The sequence below is a fragment of the Perca fluviatilis genome, chromosome 2, assembly GCF_010015445.1.
Source record: "Perca fluviatilis chromosome 2, GENO_Pfluv_1.0, whole genome shotgun sequence".
Taxonomy (NCBI): domain Eukaryota; kingdom Metazoa; phylum Chordata; class Actinopteri; order Perciformes; family Percidae; genus Perca; species Perca fluviatilis.
The window spans coordinates 19,029,203-19,056,202 of record NC_053113.1 but is presented as its reverse complement, the minus strand read 5'-3'; the positions used below and the strand labels follow the sequence as shown (position 1 = coordinate 19,056,202).

Genomic DNA, 27,000 nt, shown 5'->3' with positions numbered 1-27,000 from the left:
GCTGTGGAGAGCTGTGTGTGTGTGTGTGTGTGTGTGTGTGTGTGTGTGTGTGTGTGTGTGTGTGTGTGTGTGTGTGTGTGTGTGTGTGTGTGTGTGTGTGTGTGTGTGTGTGTGTGTGTGTGTGTGGGAGAAAAGGATCACGTGTCCATGGTATATAGGCGTTTAAGATGAAAAGAGTGACTGACCAGATAAAAGTGAGCATTTGATTGGATGTATTTGAGTGATGAAAGGCTGTGCAGAAGAAATTGAAAGTAAAAAAAAAAAAAAAGATCAATAGAAAAAGAAAGGAGAAAAGACAGATAAGGACTAAATATATATAAGAACAGACATGAGGACAAATTGTTCCCAAGGTCAGGCTGCTGTAGGTGTAAAGTGTAGCGTCTCAATGGCGGTGCATCACACACATACACATGCAGCCACACACACACTTCTTAAACGAGATTACTGTGCATAGTCCACCTTCTGTTCCATAAGACGGTGGCCTTCACTTCAAAAGCCCAGCCATTCTAAAAGGATTACACCGCGGATACTTTTATTTGCTCAAAGTGTTTTCAACCCCCTGTTTCACAGCTGGCCTGAGGCGCCACATAAACTGGCCAGATCTGAGAACTTCTCTCTTACGCTGACTCCTTGTTCAACACACAGACACACTCACAGTTCACACTTTAGGCCGTCTGCACATAAGAGACTTGTGTAGCAAGAGAGAGTCAAAGTTGTTTGAATCAGCAGGAATGTTTATCTGTGGCCATGTTATACTCAGGATTTTCTACATCTTAAGTTCCTTCCCTATACGTACGTTTCCGTAATGCACAATTTATGAATAAAAAAAAAAAACACCTAAAATATTGCAAAATAAATTGCACTTGAAAAAGTTCTAAACACTCAAGACAGACATCCTAAAAATCAAAGAATACAAGTGGTGAGGGTGTTCGATGTTTACCTATAACTGCAACATCCCTTCTGGTTCAAGTCCACCTTTGTGAAATGTTAAATGCTACACTACACAGCCAGCTCTGTGGATCGAAAAAGAAATCAGAAAAAAAAAAAAAACATTGAACATTTTTTCAGGTACTCAAAGAGTAGGCTAAATCTTCAATTAGTTTTGGAACACACCATGGGTTGAAATGTTTAAGGCCAGTTATGTTTGTGTAATGACTTGAGCCATCAGGATGGCATTTTCCTTTTAATTACAATCACACATTTATGTGCAGTTGTTTGTCTTACGATGCCATATGATGATACACTGTTTAGTCCTGTTTGTAATTATCAACAGAAAGCAAATAACAAGCCCTCCTCTACATTAAACTATTTAAAAAGTCTGATATATCAGCCTCACACTTTACTGTGCATAAAAATGTCTCTGTCCCTTTCATCGAACTGCATTCGGAGACCTCACTCCCTCCTGCACTCAAACGATGATGTCACAGGGAATGATGAGTAAAGTCTGTGAGGGATCAGTGCTTAGGGGTTAAGGGGTACATTGGGCCTAAGTCTCTTGGACCTCTGACCATGCTTATTGACGTCTGTTTTCCTGGTTGAAAATGCTACAATCCTGCCTACAAAGCTAAGGTAGGCAGGACAGGGATGTTACTATCTAATCATGTAACAAGTGATATTCGTAATACAATTAGTTGGTGTATTGTCAAAGCCCTGAATAGAGTTAAGATATGCTGTACAAATAGTTCTAAATATCTGGATTTTGAGGTAAATGTACGTTAGTGTATCTCTTGACATGCTCCTGCATGTGTGTGTGGGAAAGGCAAGAGGCTGTAAATGCCATATCTCAAATTGCACATATACTGCAATAATGGACCATGATAATGGCTCTCATATGACGCACAGAGGGAACATTTGTGGCTGTGAAGCTAGTTGATAAAGAGTGGTCATGATAGCTGGGGGTAATGGCACCAAAAGTGCATTTTCAGCTCTTATACATCCACTCTTGGTCATTTGGATGGATGCTTTTAGTTTTTTTAGATGCATAACACGCCTACGTCTCTCTCTTTTTCTCGCTCTTCCCCAGGGGCACTGGGGGGTAGCGGAGCAACAGGGTGACTGTGCAGTCAGCCTTTTCCCTATCTCTGCAGGTTAATAGGTCCCCATCTGAAAGTAAAAGCAACACATACAGTAACACCGCTGCACATTCGCTTACGGCACAGAGGCAAACTTTGACAATTTGTATAACGCTTTTTTCCATTCTTCTCTCTTCCTCCAGTTCTTCTTTGCTTGTGTATTCTCACTCCAGAGGTTGGGGTTTGCACTTCATCCAAGGTGGATGGAAAACAAGCCCATGATAAAAGCCTGACCTATGGCTGGGCTCTATCATTTTGCTACAGGGACAATGTTGAGGGGTAGAAATGTCAAAACAAAAATGCCATTGTTCACTGAGTTGCAAATAAAGCTGATCTTTGATACGTGTGGCAGAACTGGCTTCCTCTCAGTGTTGTCTTTCCATCTGTGTAGTGCCATAAACGCACGATTTTTTGTCTACAAAATAAGCTTGAGCTTTTGTGTGTTTTGTTTACTGTAGTCAGAGCACTCCTTGGGTGGTTTTCGCAGGGTGGCGTCTGCACCCAGAGGCTGTGGGGTCCTGTTGCTACACTGCTCCACTCACCAGCTGGCCGTTGAACCTCCCTCACAGCCCTGCCAAGTGCTACCACACACGCACACACACACACACACACGCACACACACACACACACACACACACACACACACACACACACACACACACACACACACACCAGGCACCAGGCGCTGGGATCATAGCCACAATGCTCAATGCTCACAATGCTTTTGTGCCACAAAAGCAGCACAAACACACATACAGAGAGACATGCACAGGCTTAGAATGTTTTACACACCTACACACGCACACACGCACACACACACACCCACGCACACCTAGGACAATGCAGGGCAGCCTCTGAATTGTTAGGTTATTCCACTCTCAACAAACCTCGAAAAGCTCTGTGTGATCCTGTTTTATCTCACCCTGCCCAGGGCTATGGACAGCTCATAATCTCAAGAAACTAAATCCAAACATAACAGCCACAAAAGGCCAAACAGGGGCCAACAGGTGAATTTGTTTCAGGCCAAGTCATGATTTTCAATAACATCCCAGAGGACATGAGATGTTTTTTTAGATGGTGTGAAAGTGTGAAGTTTAGTTTCCACTGCATGTCCTCCCGACTCTGTTCTGAGATGAGACGGCAGCAGAAGGAGCTTTGTAAAGAGCACAGCAGAGGTCAGGGTGTCACTGTCTGAGAGGGACTGTGGAGGGGCAGCCTCAGTGTGACCCAGGTGTTTTGGCAGGAACACAGTTTCCTTTGCTGCTCTGACTGAATAATGAAGTTGCTTGTATTCTACCCAAGCACAAAAAGCCTTTCTCATATTTGTTTTGTTGAGCTTGGCAGCTGTTGTAGTTTGATCCTCACTTTGGTTCCCTTGTTGTATTTAACTTTGCAAACATGGCTGTGATGGAAAAATTCAAATAGTTTATTTTCAAGTTCTACCGTTTTTCTTATTATGTGATTCACTGATTCAAATTAAATAAGCTGACATTGCTGTTCCTTTAGTGTCATTACAGTATGTATCCCTGATTTTATTCAATACGTTACGTTAATAACTTTTTGTAAATCCTGTTCATATTATGTCATTTGAAGGGGAAACGAGAAAAAAAAAAAATGATTTCCTAGATTGATGATGTCATCAGGGATATTTTGGATTGGGCTTGAAATTTCAATTATTAAAAAGCATGTTTTACTAACTGAGGGCATGCACTGTAAAAGATTTAGGCATTTAGCAGGAGGGTCTGACAAAAGACACTATTGCGTTGCAATATGGGAATTGTAGGATCCAGTGTGTCTTGGAGGTTGACTCATACTAGAGGCTAAAAGTCAGGACATCTTGGCTTCTGCTGCTGCGATTTCTTTTATCTGTCTCTTGTCAGTCACTCAACTCTATGTAAGTGCAATACTTAATCACTGCAGTACTCCCTTTTAATATCTATGAAGATGTGTAGATATTATCTTCGCCTCAGCTAATATATTTTATAAATTAGCAGTCTAAATATACATTTTATGCAAACTGTTAGTTTTATTAGTTTGCAGACTACACGTCACATTTTAGTCTCTCAAGTCAAAATCAGTGTTCAGGAACTAGAGGACTCAATGTATCTAGATGAGAAATCTACTTAGAAGCTTTTATATTTAATAAGGTCCCCTCCTGCCAGATGGTTTCTGTCAGTTTGCTCTGTGATGCGCAAAGCCAGTGTACTGAGTGCAAAGAAGATTAAAGTTTGCAAAGATCTCCAAGGTTCAAAGAAGACATGGATCACTGTAACAATGGAGTGGTTGAGGGGAAAGAAAAAAGGCTGCGACACCCCGTTGACATTGACAGAACGGGGATGTTTCTCAATAATTTGCCGTGACCCGTTGATGGGCATCTCTGAGCCTCTCCAAGCTGGCATGAGCTCCCAGTTTGCTGTGTAGCTGTAATTGCATGTTCGTTACTGTAATGGCTTACTGTCTCTGCTACGTTTACTTTTCATTATGCTGATGTATTCATCACAGCCCCTTTTGTTGACCTTATCAATCAGAGTTTAATTTCCTACAGAGTTCTTTTTAATTACAACTGTTTCTCTTCCTCCCCTGTCCCCCTGGGTCGTGTTTAGATTGGCGGCACCTGCCAACACAGTTACGGTGGTGCACCGTTGCCTGGTCAGAGATTAATCAGCCGTTATAACGCCTCTGCCATGCTCAGAGTCTCAAGTGAACTTCACGAGTCTTGGCTTAATTGGCACTGAAATGGCGGAGGGAGATAGTCAGGCTGACCGGCAGCAAGCAGTAAAGGGCAGCCAAGCTCCAGCGTTCACCTTTCAGCTGTCACACCCCCTGATTATATTAGCCTGTACAGGTTTGATAACTGTATCCCTCAACCCCTGTAATTAAATTGATTTGAAGAACAAAAATAAGTCTGTGGCCTTTAGCTTCACTCATTTGTGAAAAGACAAAATTACAAGGAAGTGGTTATTATTAAAACGTATGAGTAATGCAATTTATTTAGTTGCCATAAATCTGCCAGAAAATATAGAACAGATGTAAGCAGGAAAAGGTGGAACGAGTTGCTTTTCATTAAAAAAATAATGGTTTAAATAAGGTTTGCAGCTTTCTGAGAGATAGTATACAAAGTAAAAGGATTTTTGTCTAGTCTGCCTTGAAGCCAGTTAACAGAATTCACCCTGCTGCTTTCCCCCTGTGTGACACAGTGGCGAAAGGTCATGGTATTTGAATCCCAGCTCAGGTCTGAAAAAGCAAACACAACAATCTCGTATGAGCAGTTTCCTCTGCTTGTTAACACATGAAAGAGAACATGGTGCATTTGATTCCTGTTTTGTCCTGAAGATGTAAAAAGCCCTTGCATCTCAGCTTGTCATTTTCATAAGACGCTGGCAAATCGGCCTTCCTCCATTCACAAACAAAGGTTATTGTATGCTGTTTACTGAATGCTTTAAGTAGCCAATGAAGGTCTTTGCTTTTAAAAATTGGGGTTACATGGAGAGCAGCTCAGGATTTTTTTTTTTTCAGGTGTGTGTGTGTGTGTGTGTGTGTGTATGTGTGTGTGTGTGTGTGTGTGTGTGTTTGCTGTTTTTTTAACCCACATTCTATTAGAGGCTGTCTGAAACACCACACAGTTCAATCAAAATGCCAAAAAGACACCTTTTCTCATTGGTGTGTGTTGTTAGCGCACAAAGGCTTGAAGACTTTGCAAAGAGAACAACTCAGAGAAGTGCTTCTTCTGACTCTACCTGCAGAGTGAAATGATGCTGACAAATGTGGCTGTGTGGAGTGTCATGTTCCCTTCATATTGATTAGGGGATTAACCGTGTTGAGTTTTGATTCAAGTTGCCATGGAGGAATATGTAGCTAATCGCTTAGTGTCAAGGCATTAGCAATGGCAGCCATGGGTTTGATTGTGGTAAGCGACCTCAATGTTTCCCCTGGGAATCTCTGCAACTGATGATCTCTCTGTTCCACCCTATGATAGCCTAAAAAAAGAGGAGCGTATCTATCTGTTTTGTGTTAATGTCTCAAGCTGTCAATGCATGAATCCCATTCTATTAAGACAGTGTCATATTTCTCACCAGTGATCAGATGTGCTGCAGATGTGGATTGGGGGTGGGGTTGACATGTAGGTGGCATCTAGATGCGGCTGCTATTACTGGAGGTGGACGCTCCTTTAATGCCCTCATCACTCCTGGTGAAAAAACATTCCATCCCACACACACAGAGAAAAAGGCAAGGCTCTGAGACATCATCAACCCGCAGCGGCAGCACAGCTTGGCCAGGCTGACTGATGGAAAGATGCACTCCATCTTGTGTACTGGTGATATCATAAAGGTCACCAGCAGGGAGATATCATCAGACTAAATTGTGATGTTCTGTTGTCTGCCACTTGTGTTATGTATGTTGCGTATCTTATGACAAGAGAAAGCCTCCATTTTCACTGCTGTATATCATAGCGTTGTAGCTGGATCGCTTTGTGCTCTGACAATAGAACATTTTGGCAATGTTGATAACGGAACATTTAGGTCAGCCTGGCACTGCTAAGTAGTCACGGTGAGCGGCACAAACGGCGACATCAAGGATTTAAAGGTCAATAAGACTCCTTAGCTGTGAGAGGACTGAATATAAATTTGAGGACAAGCCTCTTCTCGTTCTCCAGACTCCTCATTAGCTGTCACGCACTGTGCTCAAACAGTGTTATAGCCTGTATTACACATTTATTGGGGTTATGAACTTGTCCCAAGTTGGAAGAGGATATTAGCCATTTTATTTTCTTTCAAATTTGCCACTGTTCTCATATGATAACACACTTCCTCTCCTGAAAGAGTAGGTGATTTGGTTTGTAGAACTGTATAATTCTAATTTTCTACTAATTATTTCTGCTAATTAGTCTGTACCTGCATCACAATTCACAGGTTTGTCTCTCTTTGCCGAAGCTTCGGCAGTGACAGGGATGACCCATACAAATCGTGTTTCCCTTTTAAATTCCTGCACAGCAGTGTCAGCAAGCTATCCATTCCCACAATGACATTTAAAGTTGAAATCCAGTATCATTTTAGCAAACTCATGCATATTTATCATCTAATAAAATGATGTGTCCCCATCTCTCTGCCCCTGTAAATGATCTCCACTGACTATATCAGAGCTGTTAGCGATGCTTTCTGGGCTGACACTTGTGAATATGCCTCCCTGTAGTGTTAACATGTTTTCCCCAGGTCTCATAAGCATTTTGCGGCTACCCAAAGTCCTCCAAAAGATAATTACACAACTTGTGCTAAAATCAATCAAGTTTTTTTCCTTTATCTTTTTGGTACAGTTACAGTGTGTTCTGACTGACATAGGCCTACTAACTGCCAAACGTATTTTGTTTTTCCAGTAAAAGAAAGAAGGAAGAAGACAGCATTTACTATTTAAAGGTGCTCTAAGTGATGTGACGCGTTTTTTAGGCTACAACATTTTTCGTCACATACAGCAGACATCTCCTCGCTATCGGCTAGCTGCCTGTCCCCTGAACACACTGTAAAAAACGCGGTCTCTGTAGACAACTCAGGCTCCACAAACGGCGACAAAAACAAACTGCACAACGAACCATAACAAACAGTGTTCCAGCCAATAGCCAACAAGAAGGAGCTGGTTGAGCCATCACTGCAGCAGCGTTAGCACGTAGGCTACTTCCACAATGCGTATTCATGACTCAACCAACTCCTTCTTGTCGGTTATTGGCTGGAAGCTAGCGAATATTGAGGAGATGTTTGCTGTATGTGATGAAAAATGTAGCCTAAAAAATGCGTCACATCACTTAGAGCACCTTTAAACCATGCATCTATTACTTTTAGCTAACTACTTTGACTTCGCTGCAAGCTTGCTAACTATTTTTCATGCACTCTTAGTACCAAAACATGGCCGTAAAGTGTGTTGGTGGGAGGTGTGTGGTGTGCCTGTTGTAACTGGTAACTTAGCCTACTGGTTATTGTGACAATAAATGTACTTAAGATATTATAATACAATAAGCATAATACTCATTTGGATATTTGTTTCCTCCTAACTACAGATATGTCAATATATATTTTTAATCAAATCAGGATTTACCATTTTTCCATGTATCCCAGAGCAAGTGCAGAAGTACCCCCTGGGTACAAGTACCCCTGGTTTAGGAGTGTTTTTTAACTACATTTGAATTGCCGTGAAAACAGATAATCACATAAATACTGTATGCAAGTAATGAAAATAAATGTAATTGCAATCTTCTTTGTGCACTCACATTATAGATTATGATGTCTGTATTGTTTGGAAAGTAACATTTTAGCATTGCCAAGTGGCTTCTACTGACATTCAGTGATGAAGTGGTCTGCAATGTTAGCTTGATTAGCACTTAGAAAGAGTCCTCTTTCTTTGGTTTTCCATTCGCTGAATAGAGAGTAATTGTTGCATATGCACTTCATTCTCCATTTAACCACATAATGTGTTTTCTTTTAAAAGCAGAGTTTCTCAGAGGGCCTCAAATTACAGCCTTGCTTTGTTTCATGTTCAGTCCACCAGCTTGAACTGAAAGCATACAAAACCTAATGTGTGGCTTTTTCTGACCCAGATAAAAAGCACTAGGAAGTACTTTTTTTTTTGACCGTAACAAATGTAAACAAAATGACAAGTGGGTCGGCACGGTGCCACACACAGCCCAGGGGGCCGTTATTCAATTATGGCCCTTACAATCAGGCCCTCATGAACTTTGTTTTGACTTGGCCTTGGATACAGTTTTCTGCTGGCAGTGCATTGGTGGCCATTGATCAAGCATGGCACTGTGCTTTGAAACCTGCAGGGAATGTTTGAAGGAAGAAACGAACAAAAGAGAGAAAAGGGGTTGCGGGGGAGATTACCAAAATAAGAATGTCTCGTAGAAAGTGAGGCTGGAGGAGCTTTGCCAAGAACAGAATAAAATGTGCATGTGTTACATGCCGCATTACACTGTATTTGTCTGTTTGTGTATGTTAAAGTTAAATTGTTCATACATGGACAGTTTCTCAGGTGAAAGGAAATTGAAAATCTACAGTTTATCTTAGCATGGTAGCAGAAGTATTTCATTTCATCTCACACTTTGCTTTCTGTCTCCACAGTAAATAAGCACAAACCTTGGATTGAAACATCATACCATGGGGTGATCACTGAAAACACTGATGTTGTTCTGCTAGATCCTCCTCTGGTGGCCCTGGACAAAGACGCTCCCATCCCCTACGCAGGTATGATACATTTCAACCTAACGGCAGTCAACTGAAGGGTGATCATTGCAACAGGGGTGGAGGCTGCTAACTCAAACCAAATGTAGGCAGTCAAAGAGGACTCAGGTGTTAATTCATACAGGGAAGCATAGCTGCAGGCTATACCTACACTAAGGATATACACCATAAAAGCTGCCATGTGATATCACCTTGAAGGGGTTTAAATTGGCTTCATGTACTGTACTATAACTGCTGAATCAAAGCTTTTTTTCTTATTGTTAACCCTGCTCTGTGCTGCAACCATTTAATTCAATAATTCCCAGTGATCACACTTCATACACATGACTCATATTTCATATTTATTGAAGTGGAAAGTGGCCTAAATAAGCCCTTATGGTGGCTGAGAACACTGCAAAAAAAAGAGAGAGTCAAACCGGATTAGATTCTTCCCACTTTGTGACCATTCCAGCTCGTCTAAAGGGTGCCAGCTCTTGTGGGAGGACGTTAGCTGCAGGCTGTTGGCGAGCGCAGCCAGCCTATCCCCCGCCAGGGTGCTAATGTGGCCAAGGCCCTAGCATGGGGTTATTGCGTGGGGCTGGAGCCCACTCACCAAGGCCCTTGAGCTGGGCTGGACTGATGGATGAAACGAGAGTGTGTCTGTGTGCAAGAGTGCATGTGTGTATGCTTAGTAAAACATTTTCCTATTGTTTGCTACAGTGTGTGCATGTGTGTGTTTGTGTGTGTGTGCTTTGGCATGGCCTGAGGGGGCTCACAGTAATGGCCACCCTACAGGGAGAAAGAGAGAAAATGATGAGACAGTTGGGAGGGTAACTGGCTGACCAGCATATGTCCTCTGGCTCTCGATAGACTGACAGCCACAAAACGGCAAAGTACATACACATACACAGCAGGCAGAGCACATGGTATTCCTAGAGTTCAAAAGTGAGGGTACTGAGAGAGATTTGTCACTAAATGATTAATAAACAAGCAACATTAGCATCACCAGTCTTCTTCTCTTGCCCCTGATTTCTATCAGTTTACATTTCTCTCGTTTCCTCTCATCACTTCCCACATATTTATCTCAACTCCCTCCCTGTGTCCCCTCATCTACTACCCACCACAGCCCCCCACCCCTCACACACACACGCACACACACACTGCAGCAGTCACCCTTTTTTCTCTACCTCTTCAAGCAGTGGTGTCGAACCAGTCAGACACAGGGCAGAGACAGTTATCCCTCTATCTGCTTTTTTTCCAACAAATTCCCGGGTCAACGTGGCAGGGCAGTGCACAAGTAGCACTTTAGCGTCAACAGCAGCAACCCGTTGGCCAGCCAAGGTTTTAATTACAGTACATCTAAGACACAGACACACAATGTCTGACTGACTGTGGTCATGCTGTTGAATTGTAACACCAACAAACTCCTTTGTTTATAAGCTTGTAAAATCACCATCTGCTTCAGCACATTCACATTTCCATCATTGCCTGCCTTTAAGCAACTTGGTTTAATTTGGTAGGAGAATACCAAGAAGCCAGCAATACCCAAAGTATTTATTTTACATCACTCCAAACCTGTTCAGTAATCCTCTCGGACTGCTAAGCAGGGTGCAATAGTCACCACACACTCACTGGTCTGGAAGAACAGGAAAAGTAGCACTGCTGTGCCTGAAAGCTGGCTAAGAATGACATCAACCATAACCGCAGCTACAAGCTTCAAAATCACACAGACAGCTTGTCAGGAAGAGTGAAGCACACTGATATAGACTCATTGTTTTACGCATTGCTATATCTGACAAAGTGCAGGCGTCTCACCCTCAAAAAAATAAAAATGTAAAAGGGTAGGTGATACAAACAGATATATGTGACAGATAGCATCATCACGGAAACACCCTTTGATTTGTATATCTTAAGCTTTCTGCTATACCTTTTTTCAATTCATGAAGTGAGTTACACGTATATACAAAACTGCTTGTGTCTGTCACAACACATAAGTGCCAACACAAACTCAGTCAGTCATTAACTTGAATGTTTCCATTCCAGTGACAGCTATACATGGAGTGTGTAGTTGAAACTGTGCAGAAAAGTACCAAAGTAATGCTTCAACATGGTAAACCTGGGCCTTATATGGTACAGAAAAAGTGCTGTCACCAGACAGTGTGTTGATATCAGGCATTTCTGCAAAACCACAGCTTAGGTTTACAGTAATAGTAAGGTTTTTGAACTTCATTGCCAATCTTTATTTAAATTAGTCATTTCTGCAATATCCGTGCATGGCAACCACAATGTGCATGGCAACAACACTTAGTTAATATTGTCCAAAGTTCACCATTATGATTTAAAAAAAAGTTCTTTGATGGGAACTCCAGTGCCCGGTATGAAATGCCCACTAGCCCAACCTCCACACCCATATGGCATCAGTATGCCAAAGTTCTTTTCAAATTGTCACACAGCTTCTGAAATCCCTTCTCTCAACATCATTCCGACAACAGAGTTGGGGGGGCTGCATCCGACACTCTCTGTTGGTTTCCAAAACCACCAATCCGACAGTCACAGTGAGTGTTTTCACTCTGACTTCAGGTTTGGCTGTTTGGAACAGCTATCCTTCTGACGTGGTTGGACAACATGCTGTACGAACTATGTTGTTTCTTTTACTTTTCGCCTCTCTACATAAAGGGAACACTATAATCCTCCTTTGGCACTGACCGTTATATGGTATACCAAGGGATACTTGCCTGGAACATATACATATGTACTTGCTTTCAGTGTTGGGAAGGTTCACTTTCTACATGAACTAGTTCAAAGTTCAGTTCACAAATTTTAAAATGAACTAGTTCAGTTCATAGTTCATACTTAAAAGTTCACAGTTCCAAAAATGAACTAGTTCATAGTTCTTTTTTTTCCATATGTTGCTTCAGTTCAATGTGCCGTTTCAGGTATGCTGTGGATGTGACTGAAGTGTGGATTTTCTTTTTGAAAGCTGGCGGGCAAAGTTTGCACAGAAACGTAAGATTTTTCCCATCCTCACCGACCTTGTCATAAAACTGGTTTAAATGATCATACGACGCCTCCTTTCTGCTTCGTCGCCTCCATATTGCTTTTTGTTTTGATGACGCATGCGGCGGTGCGACACTTGTGGCTGGTGTTGCCAGATTGTGTGTTTTTTCCGTTAAATATTAAGGCCTGTTTACGGTGTGTTTTAGCCAGGTTTTCGCCTGGAAGGCTCTATAGAAATCTGGCACCCTATTAAACGAAGTTAAACTGAGAGAGCGTGCCGTTCACAGACCCCAGAATGAACAAGTTCACAGTAACGTTCATCAGGCAGTAATACTGTACGTTCAGTTCACGTTCGCCCAAAATATGAACGAGTTCATGAACTATCGTTCAATTAAAGTGTTCAGGCACAACACTGCTTGCTTTTAATTAAAGGTGTCATTTTGGAAGATCACAGGTCTTGGGTTTTGGTGTGGTGCAGTTGTCCCATCTGTAATACATTTCTATTAGTTAGGTTTGTCCCAAACAAATTGCCACAACACTTGTCTTGATGGAAGCTACAAACAAGTATTAGATGATTCATTTGCATCTACTTAGATATGAGTAATGGAATGGCTGCATCACTCAAGGGAGGTTTAATGTGGTTAAGATGGAATCAAAGGTATTCACAAGTGACGGCTTTAGCTCAGATGGTAGAGAGGAGAATCTTCAAATCATAAGTACAGAGGTTGGCACTTCTCCCCATCTCTGCATTTTGAAGTGTGTTGATTTGGAGCATCAAATCAATGTGATGAATAGCATTACTACTAGTGATCTGTGAATTCAAAGTTATTCAGTTGTGCCAACTGTAAGTCACTTTGGTTGACGGCAGTTAAACATTATTGATGTACGAATGTAAAGTACACTCTGAAGTATTCACTTTGCTGCCTTTTCAAGTGCATGGACTTCCTATTAGTGTATAATAAGGGAGACCAGTTCAGTGGTCCGTTAGCTTATTAAAATGAAGTGGCCTTTTAGGACACTTCTACCATCGTAATGAGTGGGCTTCCAAAGTGCAGGGTTAACAAGGTAAATGGGCAAAAGTTGTGCTGAACATGGGTCAGCTGTTTATCAGTCACTTCTGGTTTTCCATTGCCAGCACACACAGACACCCATGCATATTTGTATACCGTAGTTGTCATGCCACATATTTATGTGTCAAATCCTTTATTTTAACTGGTCCCCATAGCCCTGTCGCTTTTGCTTTAACGCCCAGCTAATATCTCACCAGTGACCCAGGTATGCATACACTGCTCAGTCAACAGTGCTGGCAGTTTAGACAGGTTCACATGACCTCAGTGTGCCATACACACACACACACACACACACACACACACACACACACACACACACACACACACACACACACACACACACACACACACACACACACACATACACATACACACTCTGCATACATGATATGTTTCACCCTTTATGTTGGCTTTGATGCATCATATGCAGTTTGCTTTTTTTCTCAAACTGAATAAGGGCGGACTTACTTTTTATTTCCGTCTGTGTTCTGCAATCATTCACCGCAAATAACAAGTCAGACTGACAGCAGGAATCAGCCTTTTCCTGCTGTCTCATTTGATGTCTGAATAAACTATGTCTCTGAATTCAAATTTCATCAAACTGTACCTCTCTAGACATTACTAAACATCAATTATCTCTGACCTTGGCACTTTTCTGATAATCCAACAGCTTTCAATTACTGGGAAAACAGCGGGCGATACCATACCGTCATTCACTGCCATAAATGGTAAATAGACATGAGTAACCAATCATACAGGTTGGCTTATTTTCTGTGATTAATTAGCTTCTCACTGATTGGGAAACAGATCTCAAGCTAATTATGAAATGTATCTCATTAGCACGGTAGCAGTGAGCTCAGTGCAGTGTGTAGGTGGAGAAGCTTGAACACTGTGATGTGTTAAACAAGAGTGGAATGAGAAGGGTTTGTTGAAAGGTGATATGTTGAGTGGCTCGCAGATGGGATAAACATGTATAAGTGAGATAAACAACATCATGAGTAGAGAGGATAAAGGTTAGGGCTACAGTCAATGAGTGTGTTTACATGCAGTTTTAAAAAACGATTATATTCGGGTTTAGGCCATAAACCGATTTTTTAAACGACGTGTAAACACCTTACCCTCGGTTATAATCGGAGTTCTTATAACCCGGTTAACAGAGGTAGAGAACTCCTTTAGTAACTGGAGTATCCCTGCATGTATACACCTTAACCAGGCTATGATCTGTTTAGGCGTCTGCGCATGTTTCAACTGCCCCCCCACTCCGAGGGAGTTGATTCTGAACCGGAAATACTCCGTCAGCGTGCTGTGAGACGTAGTCGTTGCTATGACACCATACAACAAAATAGCATTACCCGAATCAGCGGCGGGCAGCAAAAAGCCTGCGGTCCGTCTGTTTTACTTCCTGCCGATAGATTGGGTAAACCCAGCCTGATCTGCCGGCGATTTGATTTCGCCCTGCAGCTCAGGCTGGAAACCTGTATATTATCAAAGAATTTCTAATATAGGAAGAAGTTCCACACCCTTGTTACTTCCGGCTTCTGAAATGGTGGCAGTTCCACCAGAGTTCCATATAGGGGGCGCTCACAGGCCAGTGCAGAATAAATGGGACTCTATGGAGCTATAGCCCTCAAAATCCACTTTTCTCTGGATACAATTTTTTGTCTAGTAATTTCAATGTTGCATTCAAAAGGGGAGGCTAAGAAAATACACACTGCTGGGTGTTAGGTTTTTTTAAAGTCGTTTTTTTGTTCTAAAAAGCATTTTAAAATGTCAATGACGTCATACACATATACGGCCGGAGATACTGCTTTACGGCAAGCTCTGAGTCGCTTCCTTTTTTCTCTCGAGGCATCGACATCACAGCTAATAAGTAAGGCTCTCCCTGTTAATACATGTGCTAGAAAGAGGTTTGCTGATGTTTTAAAGATCACACCGAAATATTCACTCTGATATTCATGCTCTGCTTCGGATGCCGTCAAGCGGGATCTCCGATCGTAATCACTCCTTCACTGACCAATCAGCATGCATTAGCAGAATACTACAATGGCAACAACACCTAACCCCCAAAAAAAAATCTTTATTCAATTATCCTACCTATAACCCATGTTGAACTTGCAAAAACTACAATCAAATCTGAGGTTTCTCAACAACAATCAGGCGAAAGAGACACATTTAGCCGTCTAGCTCCATAGAGTCCCATTCATTTACACTCACCCCCAGTGGAACTCTGGTGGAACTGCAACCAAATTCGGTACAATGGGGCTGAATAGGGAGTGGAACGGCTTTCCGTAGACCGGCTTTGATATTATTATATATTATTATCTATCCTGCTTCCGTTACAATTTTGCGGGGACCAATCACAAACTGGCTTATCCACCTGGCGTGCTATTGGCGGGTTTAACACTATGACGATAGAGAATGACCAAGCAGCTTCTTGTTTACATTCAACATAGCGGCCACCGAAGCGTAGCAACCCGTTGATGCCGCTCTAGCTGCTACGTCACCCAGATCGTTGGTCTGATTGGTTGAAGGACTATCCAATTGCGTACAGAGTCATTTGAACTATGCCCGTTGATCACGCCTCTTGTGCAGTAGAAAATACAGAGCAGACTCCCCAGACTAATGTTCAGTCTTAAAAGATTGAGCTTGGTCTGGTGATAGCCAGACTAACCTGCCGAGGCAGCAGCGGACATCTGGAGATGGCTGAACCAACTGTCCATCTCCGGGGCTGTCAACACTGTGTCTCTAACTGTAAAATACAAGATAATGGCTTACTATAAAATGCTTTTAAGTAAGTTGTAAAACATGTACATGTTGACAGGGCAAATCAAGCATTTCAGTCTTAGTATGATACAAATAAATCTTGAGTCAGTTAAGCTGTCACTGGATTTAAACTCAGTGTCCTGCAGTTTAATCATTTTCAAGAGGAAGAATGTCACGTTATGCAAAACGCCCCATGGTGATCTCATACATGTGGAGTCTAAAATTAAATTATCTTCTGTCAAACTGTATAAATAAAAACCACAAGTCACTTTTATCCAAGCCTATTGCGATTGAAAAATATAGATGGGAAGTTGAAGAAGAAGCTATCTGATGAGAGACCCTTAGTGCCTTTTAAAGCTCATTACATGAGCTGAATTACAAATTGGAGGAGCCAGGGGGCTGCTTTTAATAAGGCAACAGTTTGTATTACTATTATTTTTATCCTTTTTTTTTTTTTTTTCAGCAGGTGCCGCTGTCAGTTCCCTCAAAATCCCCAACTTCAAAGCTGTTGCTTAAATCCGTGATTAAAAAGTAACAGATTGAAATAACATTGCAAAGAGATAGTCTATCAGAAAAAATAACCTTTCCACAACAAGGCTGTCTGATGCCTTTATTCTGTCTGTGCTTTTCGGTTCAGGCTTTTCTTCCCACCGCAATTCAGCTCCTCCTTCCTCATTTAGTCATTTTGCTTGTATTTTGACCTGGAACAAGTCCTCACTTTCTTTTCTCCTTCCTCTGTGATCACACTCTTATTTCATCTTTTCACAACTAATTTCCACCTGTCAGATTTCATCCAGCGTTGTGCCCTTTATCCTCCCAGAAACTCCACACTGTCCACAGCAGACGCACCATTTTACCACAGATGACAGCTCTTTCTTCTTGAAAGAGTTCAATCTAATAAGATCTATTTTTGACTGAGTGTATGAAGGGCTCATAAGAAACAGGTGGACAGAACAAAGTTTGTCCAAGATGGGCTCTCAAGTGCTAACACAGCAAAGCTGTAAAGTCAAACTCAAGCACAGTGTTATTCAGTGATACTGTTATTCATGCAAACTTGTTTCTGCAGACTTTTGAACTGAAAAGCACAGGCAGCATAATGATTATCTTGCTTCTGGCCTTCACAGTGCCTCAGACTTTGGCTTCAAGACAATGGAGCCATCACTCTGCCATTGTTCACATACTCATTTATTAATGAAGTACTGAAATGCAATCTGCTTCCTCACTGAACCACACAGATGAGGAAAATAGTCTTTGTAATGAGATTTTTTTTAAGGCTTTTAGCTTTTTTGTCTCTTGATGAGTTACATACAGAACTGGCAGAGGGGGGCAAGCAGGGTTAGCGCCGCAACTCACTCATTTGTTCTTTCTAAAGGAAGCGAAAAGGAACATGTTTTAGGTTCTCTTGAAAGCCATTTGGCAGGATTTCCAGTCAACTACCTCCTTATCGCACTGAGAAGCAGAGATGCTTGAGTTGCTTTCAAATTTAGGCATTCACTGCTATTAAAATCAGAAACTGATTTGTGAGGCTCCATGTCTAAAGTGGCTATACTTTTGCTTCTGTTGCTTTTGAATTTCTGCAATCCAAGGAAGCAACACATCCTCATACCTAAACGACATTATAAGTCGATAACCATAGACTCCCAAAACGATACAAACCCGTTTTTAAATTATTTTTTAAATTATTTTTTAAATTATTTTTAAAATTATTTTTAAAATTATTTTTAAAATTAATTTTTAAAGTAATTTTTAAAATTATTTTTAAAGTAACATTTAAAGTATTTTTTTACAATGCACATTTAACTGCCCAGAGTTAGATTTTGTGGTTAAACTTTTGCTCATGAAAAAACTGTTGACAAAAAAAAAATAAAAAATGAAAAGCCACCTCACAACATCCTGCCCTCGATTTTATGGAAGACGAGGAGCAGATTATTTTGCGCTCAGCTGGCTGAATTCCAGTTGCTACAGCCGCTAACTGAAGGTCTCTTGTACTCTGGAGCTGCCATATATGTATATGGTATATTTCAGTACATCTGTCGCTGCATTTCTCTGAATATTAAATAGAAGTACCACGTGTGATCATATGTAATGAGCACAATGTGCAGAGAACACCTCTGATGACACTGATGACAAATGTTCAGGTGTGCATGTGTTCACATGCAAATTATAATATATTTGCCGCATTCAAGCCTCAAGGCCCTCAATTAACGTTTCAACAAACTGTCGCTCCTTCTGGGAGAAAAAAATGAACAAGAAAGTGGACCAAATATCAGTTCTGAGTAGGGCTGGGTACCAAATTCAATCCTTTTTAGGCACCGACTGAATTGTCTCTAAAGTATCAAGTATCGAACAAATGCCTCATCCTTCAATACTCAATTTCAATACCTCAGGAGTAAATCTCATCAGCGTCCGTGAGCCAATAAGCATGCAGCATGCTTCTACCAAGATCTAATAATGTTTGTGATTGGCTGTCTAACGTTACACGTTGTAGAGACACGCAGGAAAAACTCTACGTTACGCACAGAGAAAAATAAATAAAAAGATTTGTGCCGTAATGTGTAATGTTTTCATTTATTTTTATTTTGTAAAATTTGATATAGAAAAAAGTATCATTTAGGAACCCATATCAAAGTCACGGTATTAGTATTGGTATTGAATATTTGTGATTTATACCCAGCCCTAGTTCCAAGTCATCGCAGTCTGAGAGAGAGGGATGTTGTTTCAAAGACTTCCCACAGAAGTTCAACTCTTGAAGCAGCACTCCGCAAGAGCAATCTGTGTTTAAGCAGTTTGTCAATATCACATTCATCACTTGCCAGTTCATCACTGCTGTGCTTCAAAGAGTTTGACACTGCTTTTGATATAGAACTTACATTTCGAGGTTCATCCTGTCTGCCCATGAATACTTGTGTTTTTCATTGCACTGTGATCTGGCTCCCAGTCCTATCTCCAAATCAGCCCATCTGACTCACAGTCCTCTTTCTGTCCGGTTTCTGAACAGGACTTCCCTTTCTCTTTGAAATGTGTCAGCTTCCTCTCTGCTTTAATCCCCCCTGCAGCCCCCACCCCCTTTTTCCTCCCGTCGCCATTCCATCACCTAGTTTTTCTCTGCTCTGATTCCTCTTTCTCATTTTGGGGAGATAGACAGACACTAGGGCTGCACGATATGAGGAAAATATGCGATATGCGATAATGTTGTTGAATATCGCAATAACGATATTACTCACGATACATAAACAGATATTAAAGTGTACTCCGTTCTGCATTTCTGCTGTTTCAGTATTCTTTTTACAATACCACAAATTGCTTGTTGAATTTAAAACAAATAAAAGGAAATTGTTTCCAACATTTTTTTATGGACCAATTGAACTTTATATTGAATATAAAAGGCACCTCTAAAAAAGGACAGTTACATTTCAAAGTGCAGTTTCTACAGATACTTTCTTTCAATAAACACAAAAAAAATCAGTTTTGTGTCTATCGATGTTGCAGCCTTTTGCGGTGGGTATATTGCGGCAGTTGATATTGCAATGACAATTAAAAAAAACATATATTGTGCAGCCCTAACAGACACACTTTAGCCACTGTGTGTGTGTGTGTGTGTGTGTGTGTGTGTGTGTGTGTGTGTGTGTGTGTGTGTGTGTGTGTGTGTGTGTGTGTGTGTGTGTGTGTGTGTGAGAGAGAGAGAGCCTGTTTAGACAGGACGCTGAAACTCTAGTTGCAGATGGTGAGCTCGCAGAGCTCTGCACTTGGTCTGACCTTCCACGGAGCCCCTCAGACACAGCCAGCCGGGCCCCCTGAGATATGATGTTTTTGGATTATATGTAAATCCCAAAACATCATATACAGTGCCTTGCGAAAGTATTCGGCCCCCTTGAACGTTTCGACCTTTTGCCACATTTCAGGCCTCAAACATAAAGATATAAAACTGTAATTTTTTGTGAAGAATCAACAACAAGTGGGTCCCAATTATAAAGTGGAACGAAATTCATTGGCTATTTCAAACTTTTTTAACAAATAAAAAACTGAAAAAGTGGGGTGCGCAAATTTACTCAGCCCCTTTACTTTCAGTGCAGCAAATCTCTCCAGAAGTTCAGTGAGGATCTCTGAATGATCCAATGTTGACCTAAATGACTAATGATGATAAATAGAATCCAGCTGTGTGTAATCAAGTCTCCGTATAAATGCACCTGCTCTGTGATAGTCTCAGAGGTCCGTGTAAAGCGCAGAGAGCATCATGAAGAACAAGGAACACACCAGGCAGGTCCGAGATACTGTTGTGGAGAAGTTTAAAGCCGGATTTGGATACAAAAAGATTTCCCAAGCTTTAAACATCCCAAGGAGCACTGTGCAAGCGATAATATTGAAATGGAAGGAGTATCAGACCACTACAAATTACACGACCGGCCGTCCCTCTAAACTTTCAGCTCATACAATGAGAAGACTGATCAGAGATGCAGCCAAGAGGCCCATGATCACTCTGGATGAACTGCAGAGATCTACAGCTGAGGTGGGAGACTCTGTCCATAGGACAACAATCAGTCGTATACTGCACAAATCTGGCCTTTATGGAAGAGTGGCAAGAAGAAAGCCATTTCTTAAAGATATCCATAAAAAGTGTCGTTTAAAGTTTGCCACAAGCCACCTGGGAGACACACCAAACATTTGGAAGAAGGTGCTGTGGTCAGATGAAACCAAAATCAAACTTTTTGGCAACAATGCAAAACGTTATGTTTGGCGTAAAAGCAACACAGCTCATCACCCTGAACACACCATCCCCACTGTCAAACATGGTGGTGGCAGCATCATGGTTTGGGCCTGCTTTTCTTCAGCAGGGACACGGAAGATGGTTAAAATTGATGGGAAGATGGATGGAGCCAAATACAGGACCATTCTGGAAGAAAACCTGATGGAGTCTGCAAAAGACCTGAGACTGGGACGGAGATTTGTCTTCCAACAAGATAATGATCCAAAACATAAAGCAAAATCTACAATGGAATGGTTCACAAATAAACATATCCAGGTGTTAGAATGGCCAAGTCAAAGTCCAGACCTGAATCCAATCGAGAATCTGTGGAAAGAACTGAAAACTGCTGTTCACAAATGCTCTCCATCCAACCTCACTGAGCTCGAGCTGTTTTGCAAGGAGGAATGGGCAAAAATGTCAGTCTCTCGATGTGCAAAACTGATAGAGACATACCCAGCGACTTACAGCTGTAATGCCGGCACAAAGGGGTGCGCTACAAAGTATTAACTTAAGGGGGCTGAATAATTTTGCACGCCCAATATTTCAGTTTTTTGTTTGTTTAAAAGGTTTGAAATATCCAATAAATTTCGTTCCACTTCATGATTGTGTCCCACTTGTTGTTGATTCTTCACAAAAAATTACAGTTTTATATCTTTATGTTTGAGGCCTGAAATGTGGCAAAAGGTCGAAAAGTTCAAGGGGGCCGAATACTTTCGCAAGGCACTGTATAATAGTAAAACACTGACAGGGAACGTTGTACCGCAGAGTGAGTATTTTTACTTTTGAAACTAGCAGTAAACTCTGCTGAATTTTAATAAATATACTTTAATAAAGTATGGTGATGAATGTGTGCTTTTACTTAAGGATCTGAATGCATCACTGGTTCGGTTTTTGTGGGAATGTGGAAATAACAAAGCATTTAACAGAGCAACACAGTTACTTTCCACTCCAATGCTTGATTTACCTTGGTGCTAACGTATTAATTATTTGCTCTTTCACTTGCTTGATTTTTATTGAATGGCTACAATCTTCACACAAGGGCAAGAAATTGTCTGTCACACTGAATAAAAAAGCTACGAACTGCCGTTATTAAACAACACCCAGGAGAGCATGGGGAAATGAACGTGGGAATCAGAGGAAAATCTCCTTTTGATAGAAACATAACAGACAGGCAGAGCTTTCAATGTAATACTTATCCCCAGCCAGTTAATTCCTGGATGGCTTCTGCCATTAGCTCTGTGTTTCAGAGCACAGAGGTTATTAGAACATCATTCCACCAGTCTCGTGGCCTTAATCACCTGACGGCGAGATCACCTCCTCCACTATTCTTTCACATTGAATGGATAGCATACCGTTTTCAAATTGACATGAGGAATTTGGGGATTTATACACCCCCCATCTACAGTATGTGGGCAGTTGCGGTGATGCTCACAGTTAGAAGCCCATTTTAGCCTCATCACGCTCAGCTTCTTATCTCAGCACTGGTGTTTTATCTCCTTTTCTTTGTATGTCATGATTGCTAATATAATTTCCAAATGTTCACTTACATCAAGGACTCCATTAACTGAGAGAAGACTGGGTGGGTGGAGGTGGGAGGAAAAATGATTGCTGAAGAAAGAAAACACTTAAGAAATTAAAGCTGCGAGCAGCGATGGACGGGCCCTCGCGCCTCTGCGCGCGTCGGGGTTACCGGAGGACGCCGCTCCTTGCGACCGTGGATTCGCGCGGCACTTGGACGCCGCAAATCGTCACCAATAAAAAGGGAACTCCCCGCCGAGTTCAACGATACCTCACACAAGACTCTACGTCATACGGTTCATTAGCTGTGAAAAGGGGCGTGGCTAAAGCATAGGGGGCGGGCCAAACCATTACCAATGAAGAAGGAAGTCTCTGCTGAGTTCATTGATACCTCACACAAGGGTATACCTTAAACGGTTCAAATTGTATGAAAGGGGGCGGGGCTTAAGCATAGGGGGCGGGTCAAACCATCACCAATTAAAAATGAAAATGTGGCCTGAGTAAGTGGGCGTGGTCATATTATAGGGGCTGGCTCAGTATCACATGTAGACCACATATTATAAGTTTCATGTAAATCGGATGATGTTTGTCATATAAGGCAGATTTCCTGTGGCCAGAGGGGGGCGCTATGACCAAAAGTCAATTTTGGCCTGTAGGTGTCCTCAGGCCTGGACCCTTGTCCATCCTGACAAATTTCGGGCAGATACGACAACGTACACTCAAGTTACAACAACTTCTTTGGTCATCGCTAAACACTCAAAATGGCCGCCACGCCACGCCCACACCGTCTGACGAAAGTTTTTCTTTTAATAACTTTTCATCCGTTAAGGTGTTGGGATGGTACAGACCAAGTTTGAAGTCCATCGGATGAAATCTCTAGGAGGAGTTCGTTAAAGTATAGCACCTTGACTTTTAGGCCTACTTCCTGTTGCCACTAGGGGGCGCTATGACTTTAAGTAAATATCGGCCTTTATTTGTCCTCAGGGTTGGACTCTTATGAATCCTGAAAAGTTTCGAGGTAATCGGACAACGTACACTCGAGTTACAGCCACTTCCTGTTTTGGCGGCGAAATGCACAAAATGGCCGCCCCCGCCCACCGCGTCCTATCACGAAAAGTTTTTCTTTTAACAACTTTTCATCTTTAACATCTTAAGATGGCACAGACCGAGTTTGAAGTTGATCGGATGAAATCTCTAGGAGGAGTTCGTTAAAGTACGACATGTGGAAATGGCCAAAATCGCACTAATTTCGAACTTTGAAATCAAAATGGCGGACTTCCTGTTGGGTTTAGGGTATGGCTCTAATGAAGTTTTTGTACATCTTGACATGTTACATAGGTGTACCAAGTTTCGTGAGTCTACGTTAAACGCACTGGAGGGGCTCAATTTTCTTAACTTTGTAGGGGGCGCTAGCGAGCCATTTTTGTGCGCCTATTCCTGAAACCCTTAAAATACGTAAATTTTCCCCAGACTTGATGCGACCGCCAAATTTGGTGAGTTTTTGAATATATTAAGCCCCTCAAAAAGCCAATTCATTTGACGGGAAAATAATAGAAGAAAGAAAGAAAGAAAGAAAGAAAGAAAGAAAGAAAGAAAGAAAGAAAGAAAGAAAGAAAGAAAGAAAGAAAGAAAGAAAGAATAATTCCTTCAGTTTCAATAGGGCCTTCGCCGCTGTCGGCGCTCGGGCCCTAATTAAGATAAATTGCAGAAAAACCTCAAGAAACATCTCTGTGACATGTGATTTAACAATCCCTATGACTGGTGACATGTGTAAAGAAGACTTTTTTTTTTGTCTAAAATATGACTTTATATGTATTGGGTTACAGGGCTAGAAGTAATGTGTGAGGTAGGATTTTCCTTATTGTGTTATAATGAAATACATTCACCGATCTGACACCTAACACGCTTGCTTAGTGATTGATGGTCTTCTCGCAAACATGGGAAAAAATGAATGTTTTAAATAACAAAGATTATACAAAAACATGACAGGGAAACATCATGGATAATTGATAGCCTGACAGATATTATCAAGGAGGTGGCACATCAAGGTTATTTACCTGAGAGGAGAATATATTAAATGCGTTAGGTTTATATTGCATGAGCTGGTTTCACTTTCTGTCCCTGTCCACACACACACACACACACACACACACACACACACACACACACACACACACACACACACACACACACACACACACACACACACACACACACACACACACACACACACACACACAGGTGGATGCTTCTGGCTCTACACTTTTAGAATTCAAAAAGGCGCTGCTCTTCCCCTTAGAGAAAACACAGCCGCTACAACTCCATGGAATATTCATGTATTATGAGTATTATATTAATCCTCATGAATTCATTTTTTTTCCTATGGCAGTTGACTTCCCAATCCTTAAAAAACAAACCCCTAGATTTGCCGCAGGCAGAGAAAATGTATTCTTCTAAATACGAGTTTTTGCGTGCAGAACAAAATATAGTTATCTGACAGAATGGGAACAACAGGAGCCTCCAGGGGGGGGAAATTGCTGGCTTCAACCTCACAGTCATAGAGGTTTTAAAAGGTACAAACAAGATGAGTCACATGCGTATTGAGGGGCCTGGATGAGATGGGAGTAATTGGGTATATGGAGAGAGAAAGAGAAATGTGGGAAGGAATTAAAATGACAAGACAGAGAGTTGTCTTTTTTTCTTTTTTACCTCTTCCAGCTGATGTAGATAGTCTAGTCAAGTGGCATGTCATAGGACCCTGCGGTGAGACCCTTGCAAAATTACTGAAAATTAAGTGAACAAGATTGGCCACCAAAATCCAATCTGCTACCAGCCTCAGTCATTTTGTAAAGTTGACGATGCCTGGGAACTTGTGACAGTCCAATTAGGGCATTTGCATATAGGGAGGCTTAAATTATTGTCATCCGCTGGAGCATAAAACGGAGGGTGGGACTCAGGAGGAGATAGTGGTGATCTGCACACGGAGGAGTATGTGGGGGGGCAGGGTAAAAAAAGAAAAGGGAGAGAGATGCTTTTCGTTTAGCTTACATGCGGTATTCTTTTACATATTCCCTATACTCATTCCCCAACGTGCCTGTCCTCCCCTTATTGCCCATTCCTATTGTTCTCCTCTTACACTTTCATCCCCTGTTCCGGTGAAGGTTTCTGTTTTCTCTCTACAAGCGTTCTGCTTCTCCTCCCTCCACAGTCCCTCCATCTTTACGAAGTCTTCCTTCCAGTGGCTTCAGTTTGTTGAAACAGTTCACTATTAGCAGATCTTAAAATTGTATCTAAAGAAATGGCCCGGTGGGTGTGAAACATAACAACAACAACAACAACAACAACAACAACATAAATGCTCCATTACCAAGAATTAAAGTGGTTTTCTTCCTGACTCAGACAATGATCTTCTTTAATAGTGTGGTATGAAATTCCCCTTTTATTCATGTCACTCTTTTTCCAATCTTTGCCTCGGACATGTGTGTGGTTTTGGCCTTGTGTCATGGATGCACAACCATGTGTAAAGGTGCATTTCAGGTAAGAGACACAAGCAAGGCCTTACAAGGAATGACTGCAGGCTGTATGTAGAGGCCACATAAGAAATGTTTGTACTCTTTGTCTTTGCAACAGTTTCAGCCTGTCCTCGCTTCTCACCTTTATATGTGTTTCAGAGCCCCGCCGCAGGCATTTAAACCACATTTCACCAACTCTCTACCTGCATGGCACCTGACTGTGTGAAGTGTTATGGCTGACCTCAGTGTGATAAAAAAAAGATAAAACTTTATTTATCCTGAGGGACATTGCTGATGGCAATGGTTAAACGGCATTGAAAAGTTACCCTGGAAATTAACTGCATGCCATTTTGTAAAATGGGGACATGTTCACTCCTAAAACTGTTTAAGACTACATGCTGTAACTCTTTAAACAGCACGGTACTTAGCTTTTGTGGCAAACAGATGCTGAGGCACACCACAGTCTCCTCCGCACTACAAGTTATAAATGTCCACAATGACTCATGTTTTGCTTAAGTTCGCTGCATCAAAGGTGAAGTAGAGTGCAAGGCAAAGGGACCACATAACAGGGGCACTAATGTTATCAGTTTTATGCTTCATCACATGTCATTCTTTTATTTATTTCAGCCGTATACAAAGCCAATCTTTTGTCCTCTTGACGTAGTAAAAAAAAAAGGGTTTTCTGATGTCATCTTGGCACATTTTAATATGGCAGCACTATGAGAAATCCTGTCTTGTAAATGAGATGGACTCGCTAGGCTCAACTGAATTAATTCATTACATAAAAGTATCTTTTCTTGCTTTCTTGGCAGCAAACTCATCAGCAGGAACATTCATTTTGGATGCAACATCATACTCAATGTATATGTAAAACAGTGAGTCCACATAGTCTGTCTTGAGGTACTGATGTATCCAAATTGGTTTTTTTTTGGTTTTAACGTTGAAAAGCTGTGCTCACCAGCTGCCACAGTCACCGGGATAGTCAGAAGAATTCTGGACGAATCTCACATTTTGGAAATGGAGGGTGTGAAGTCCTGAAGTTGTTCCTTTTGAAGTTATTTCTCTGAGTATCCTCAGGTCTTGGACCTGGTCCTGTGTGTTTAAGTCCTGACATTCGGA

The 27,000-nt window shown here is 41.5% G+C and overlaps 1 protein-coding gene across 1 annotated transcript in view; it reads left to right on the top strand.

Moving 5' to 3' along the window:
- Positions 1–27,000, top strand: part of LOC120547915 (calsyntenin-2-like) — a 248,888-nt gene that overhangs the window by 85,491 nt on the left and 136,397 nt on the right. The window contains exon 2 of the mRNA XM_039783743.1: positions 9,179–9,301. Coding sequence (XP_039639677.1) covers positions 9,179–9,301 — 123 coding nt within the window. The remainder of the gene's footprint in view (positions 1–9,178; positions 9,302–27,000) is intronic.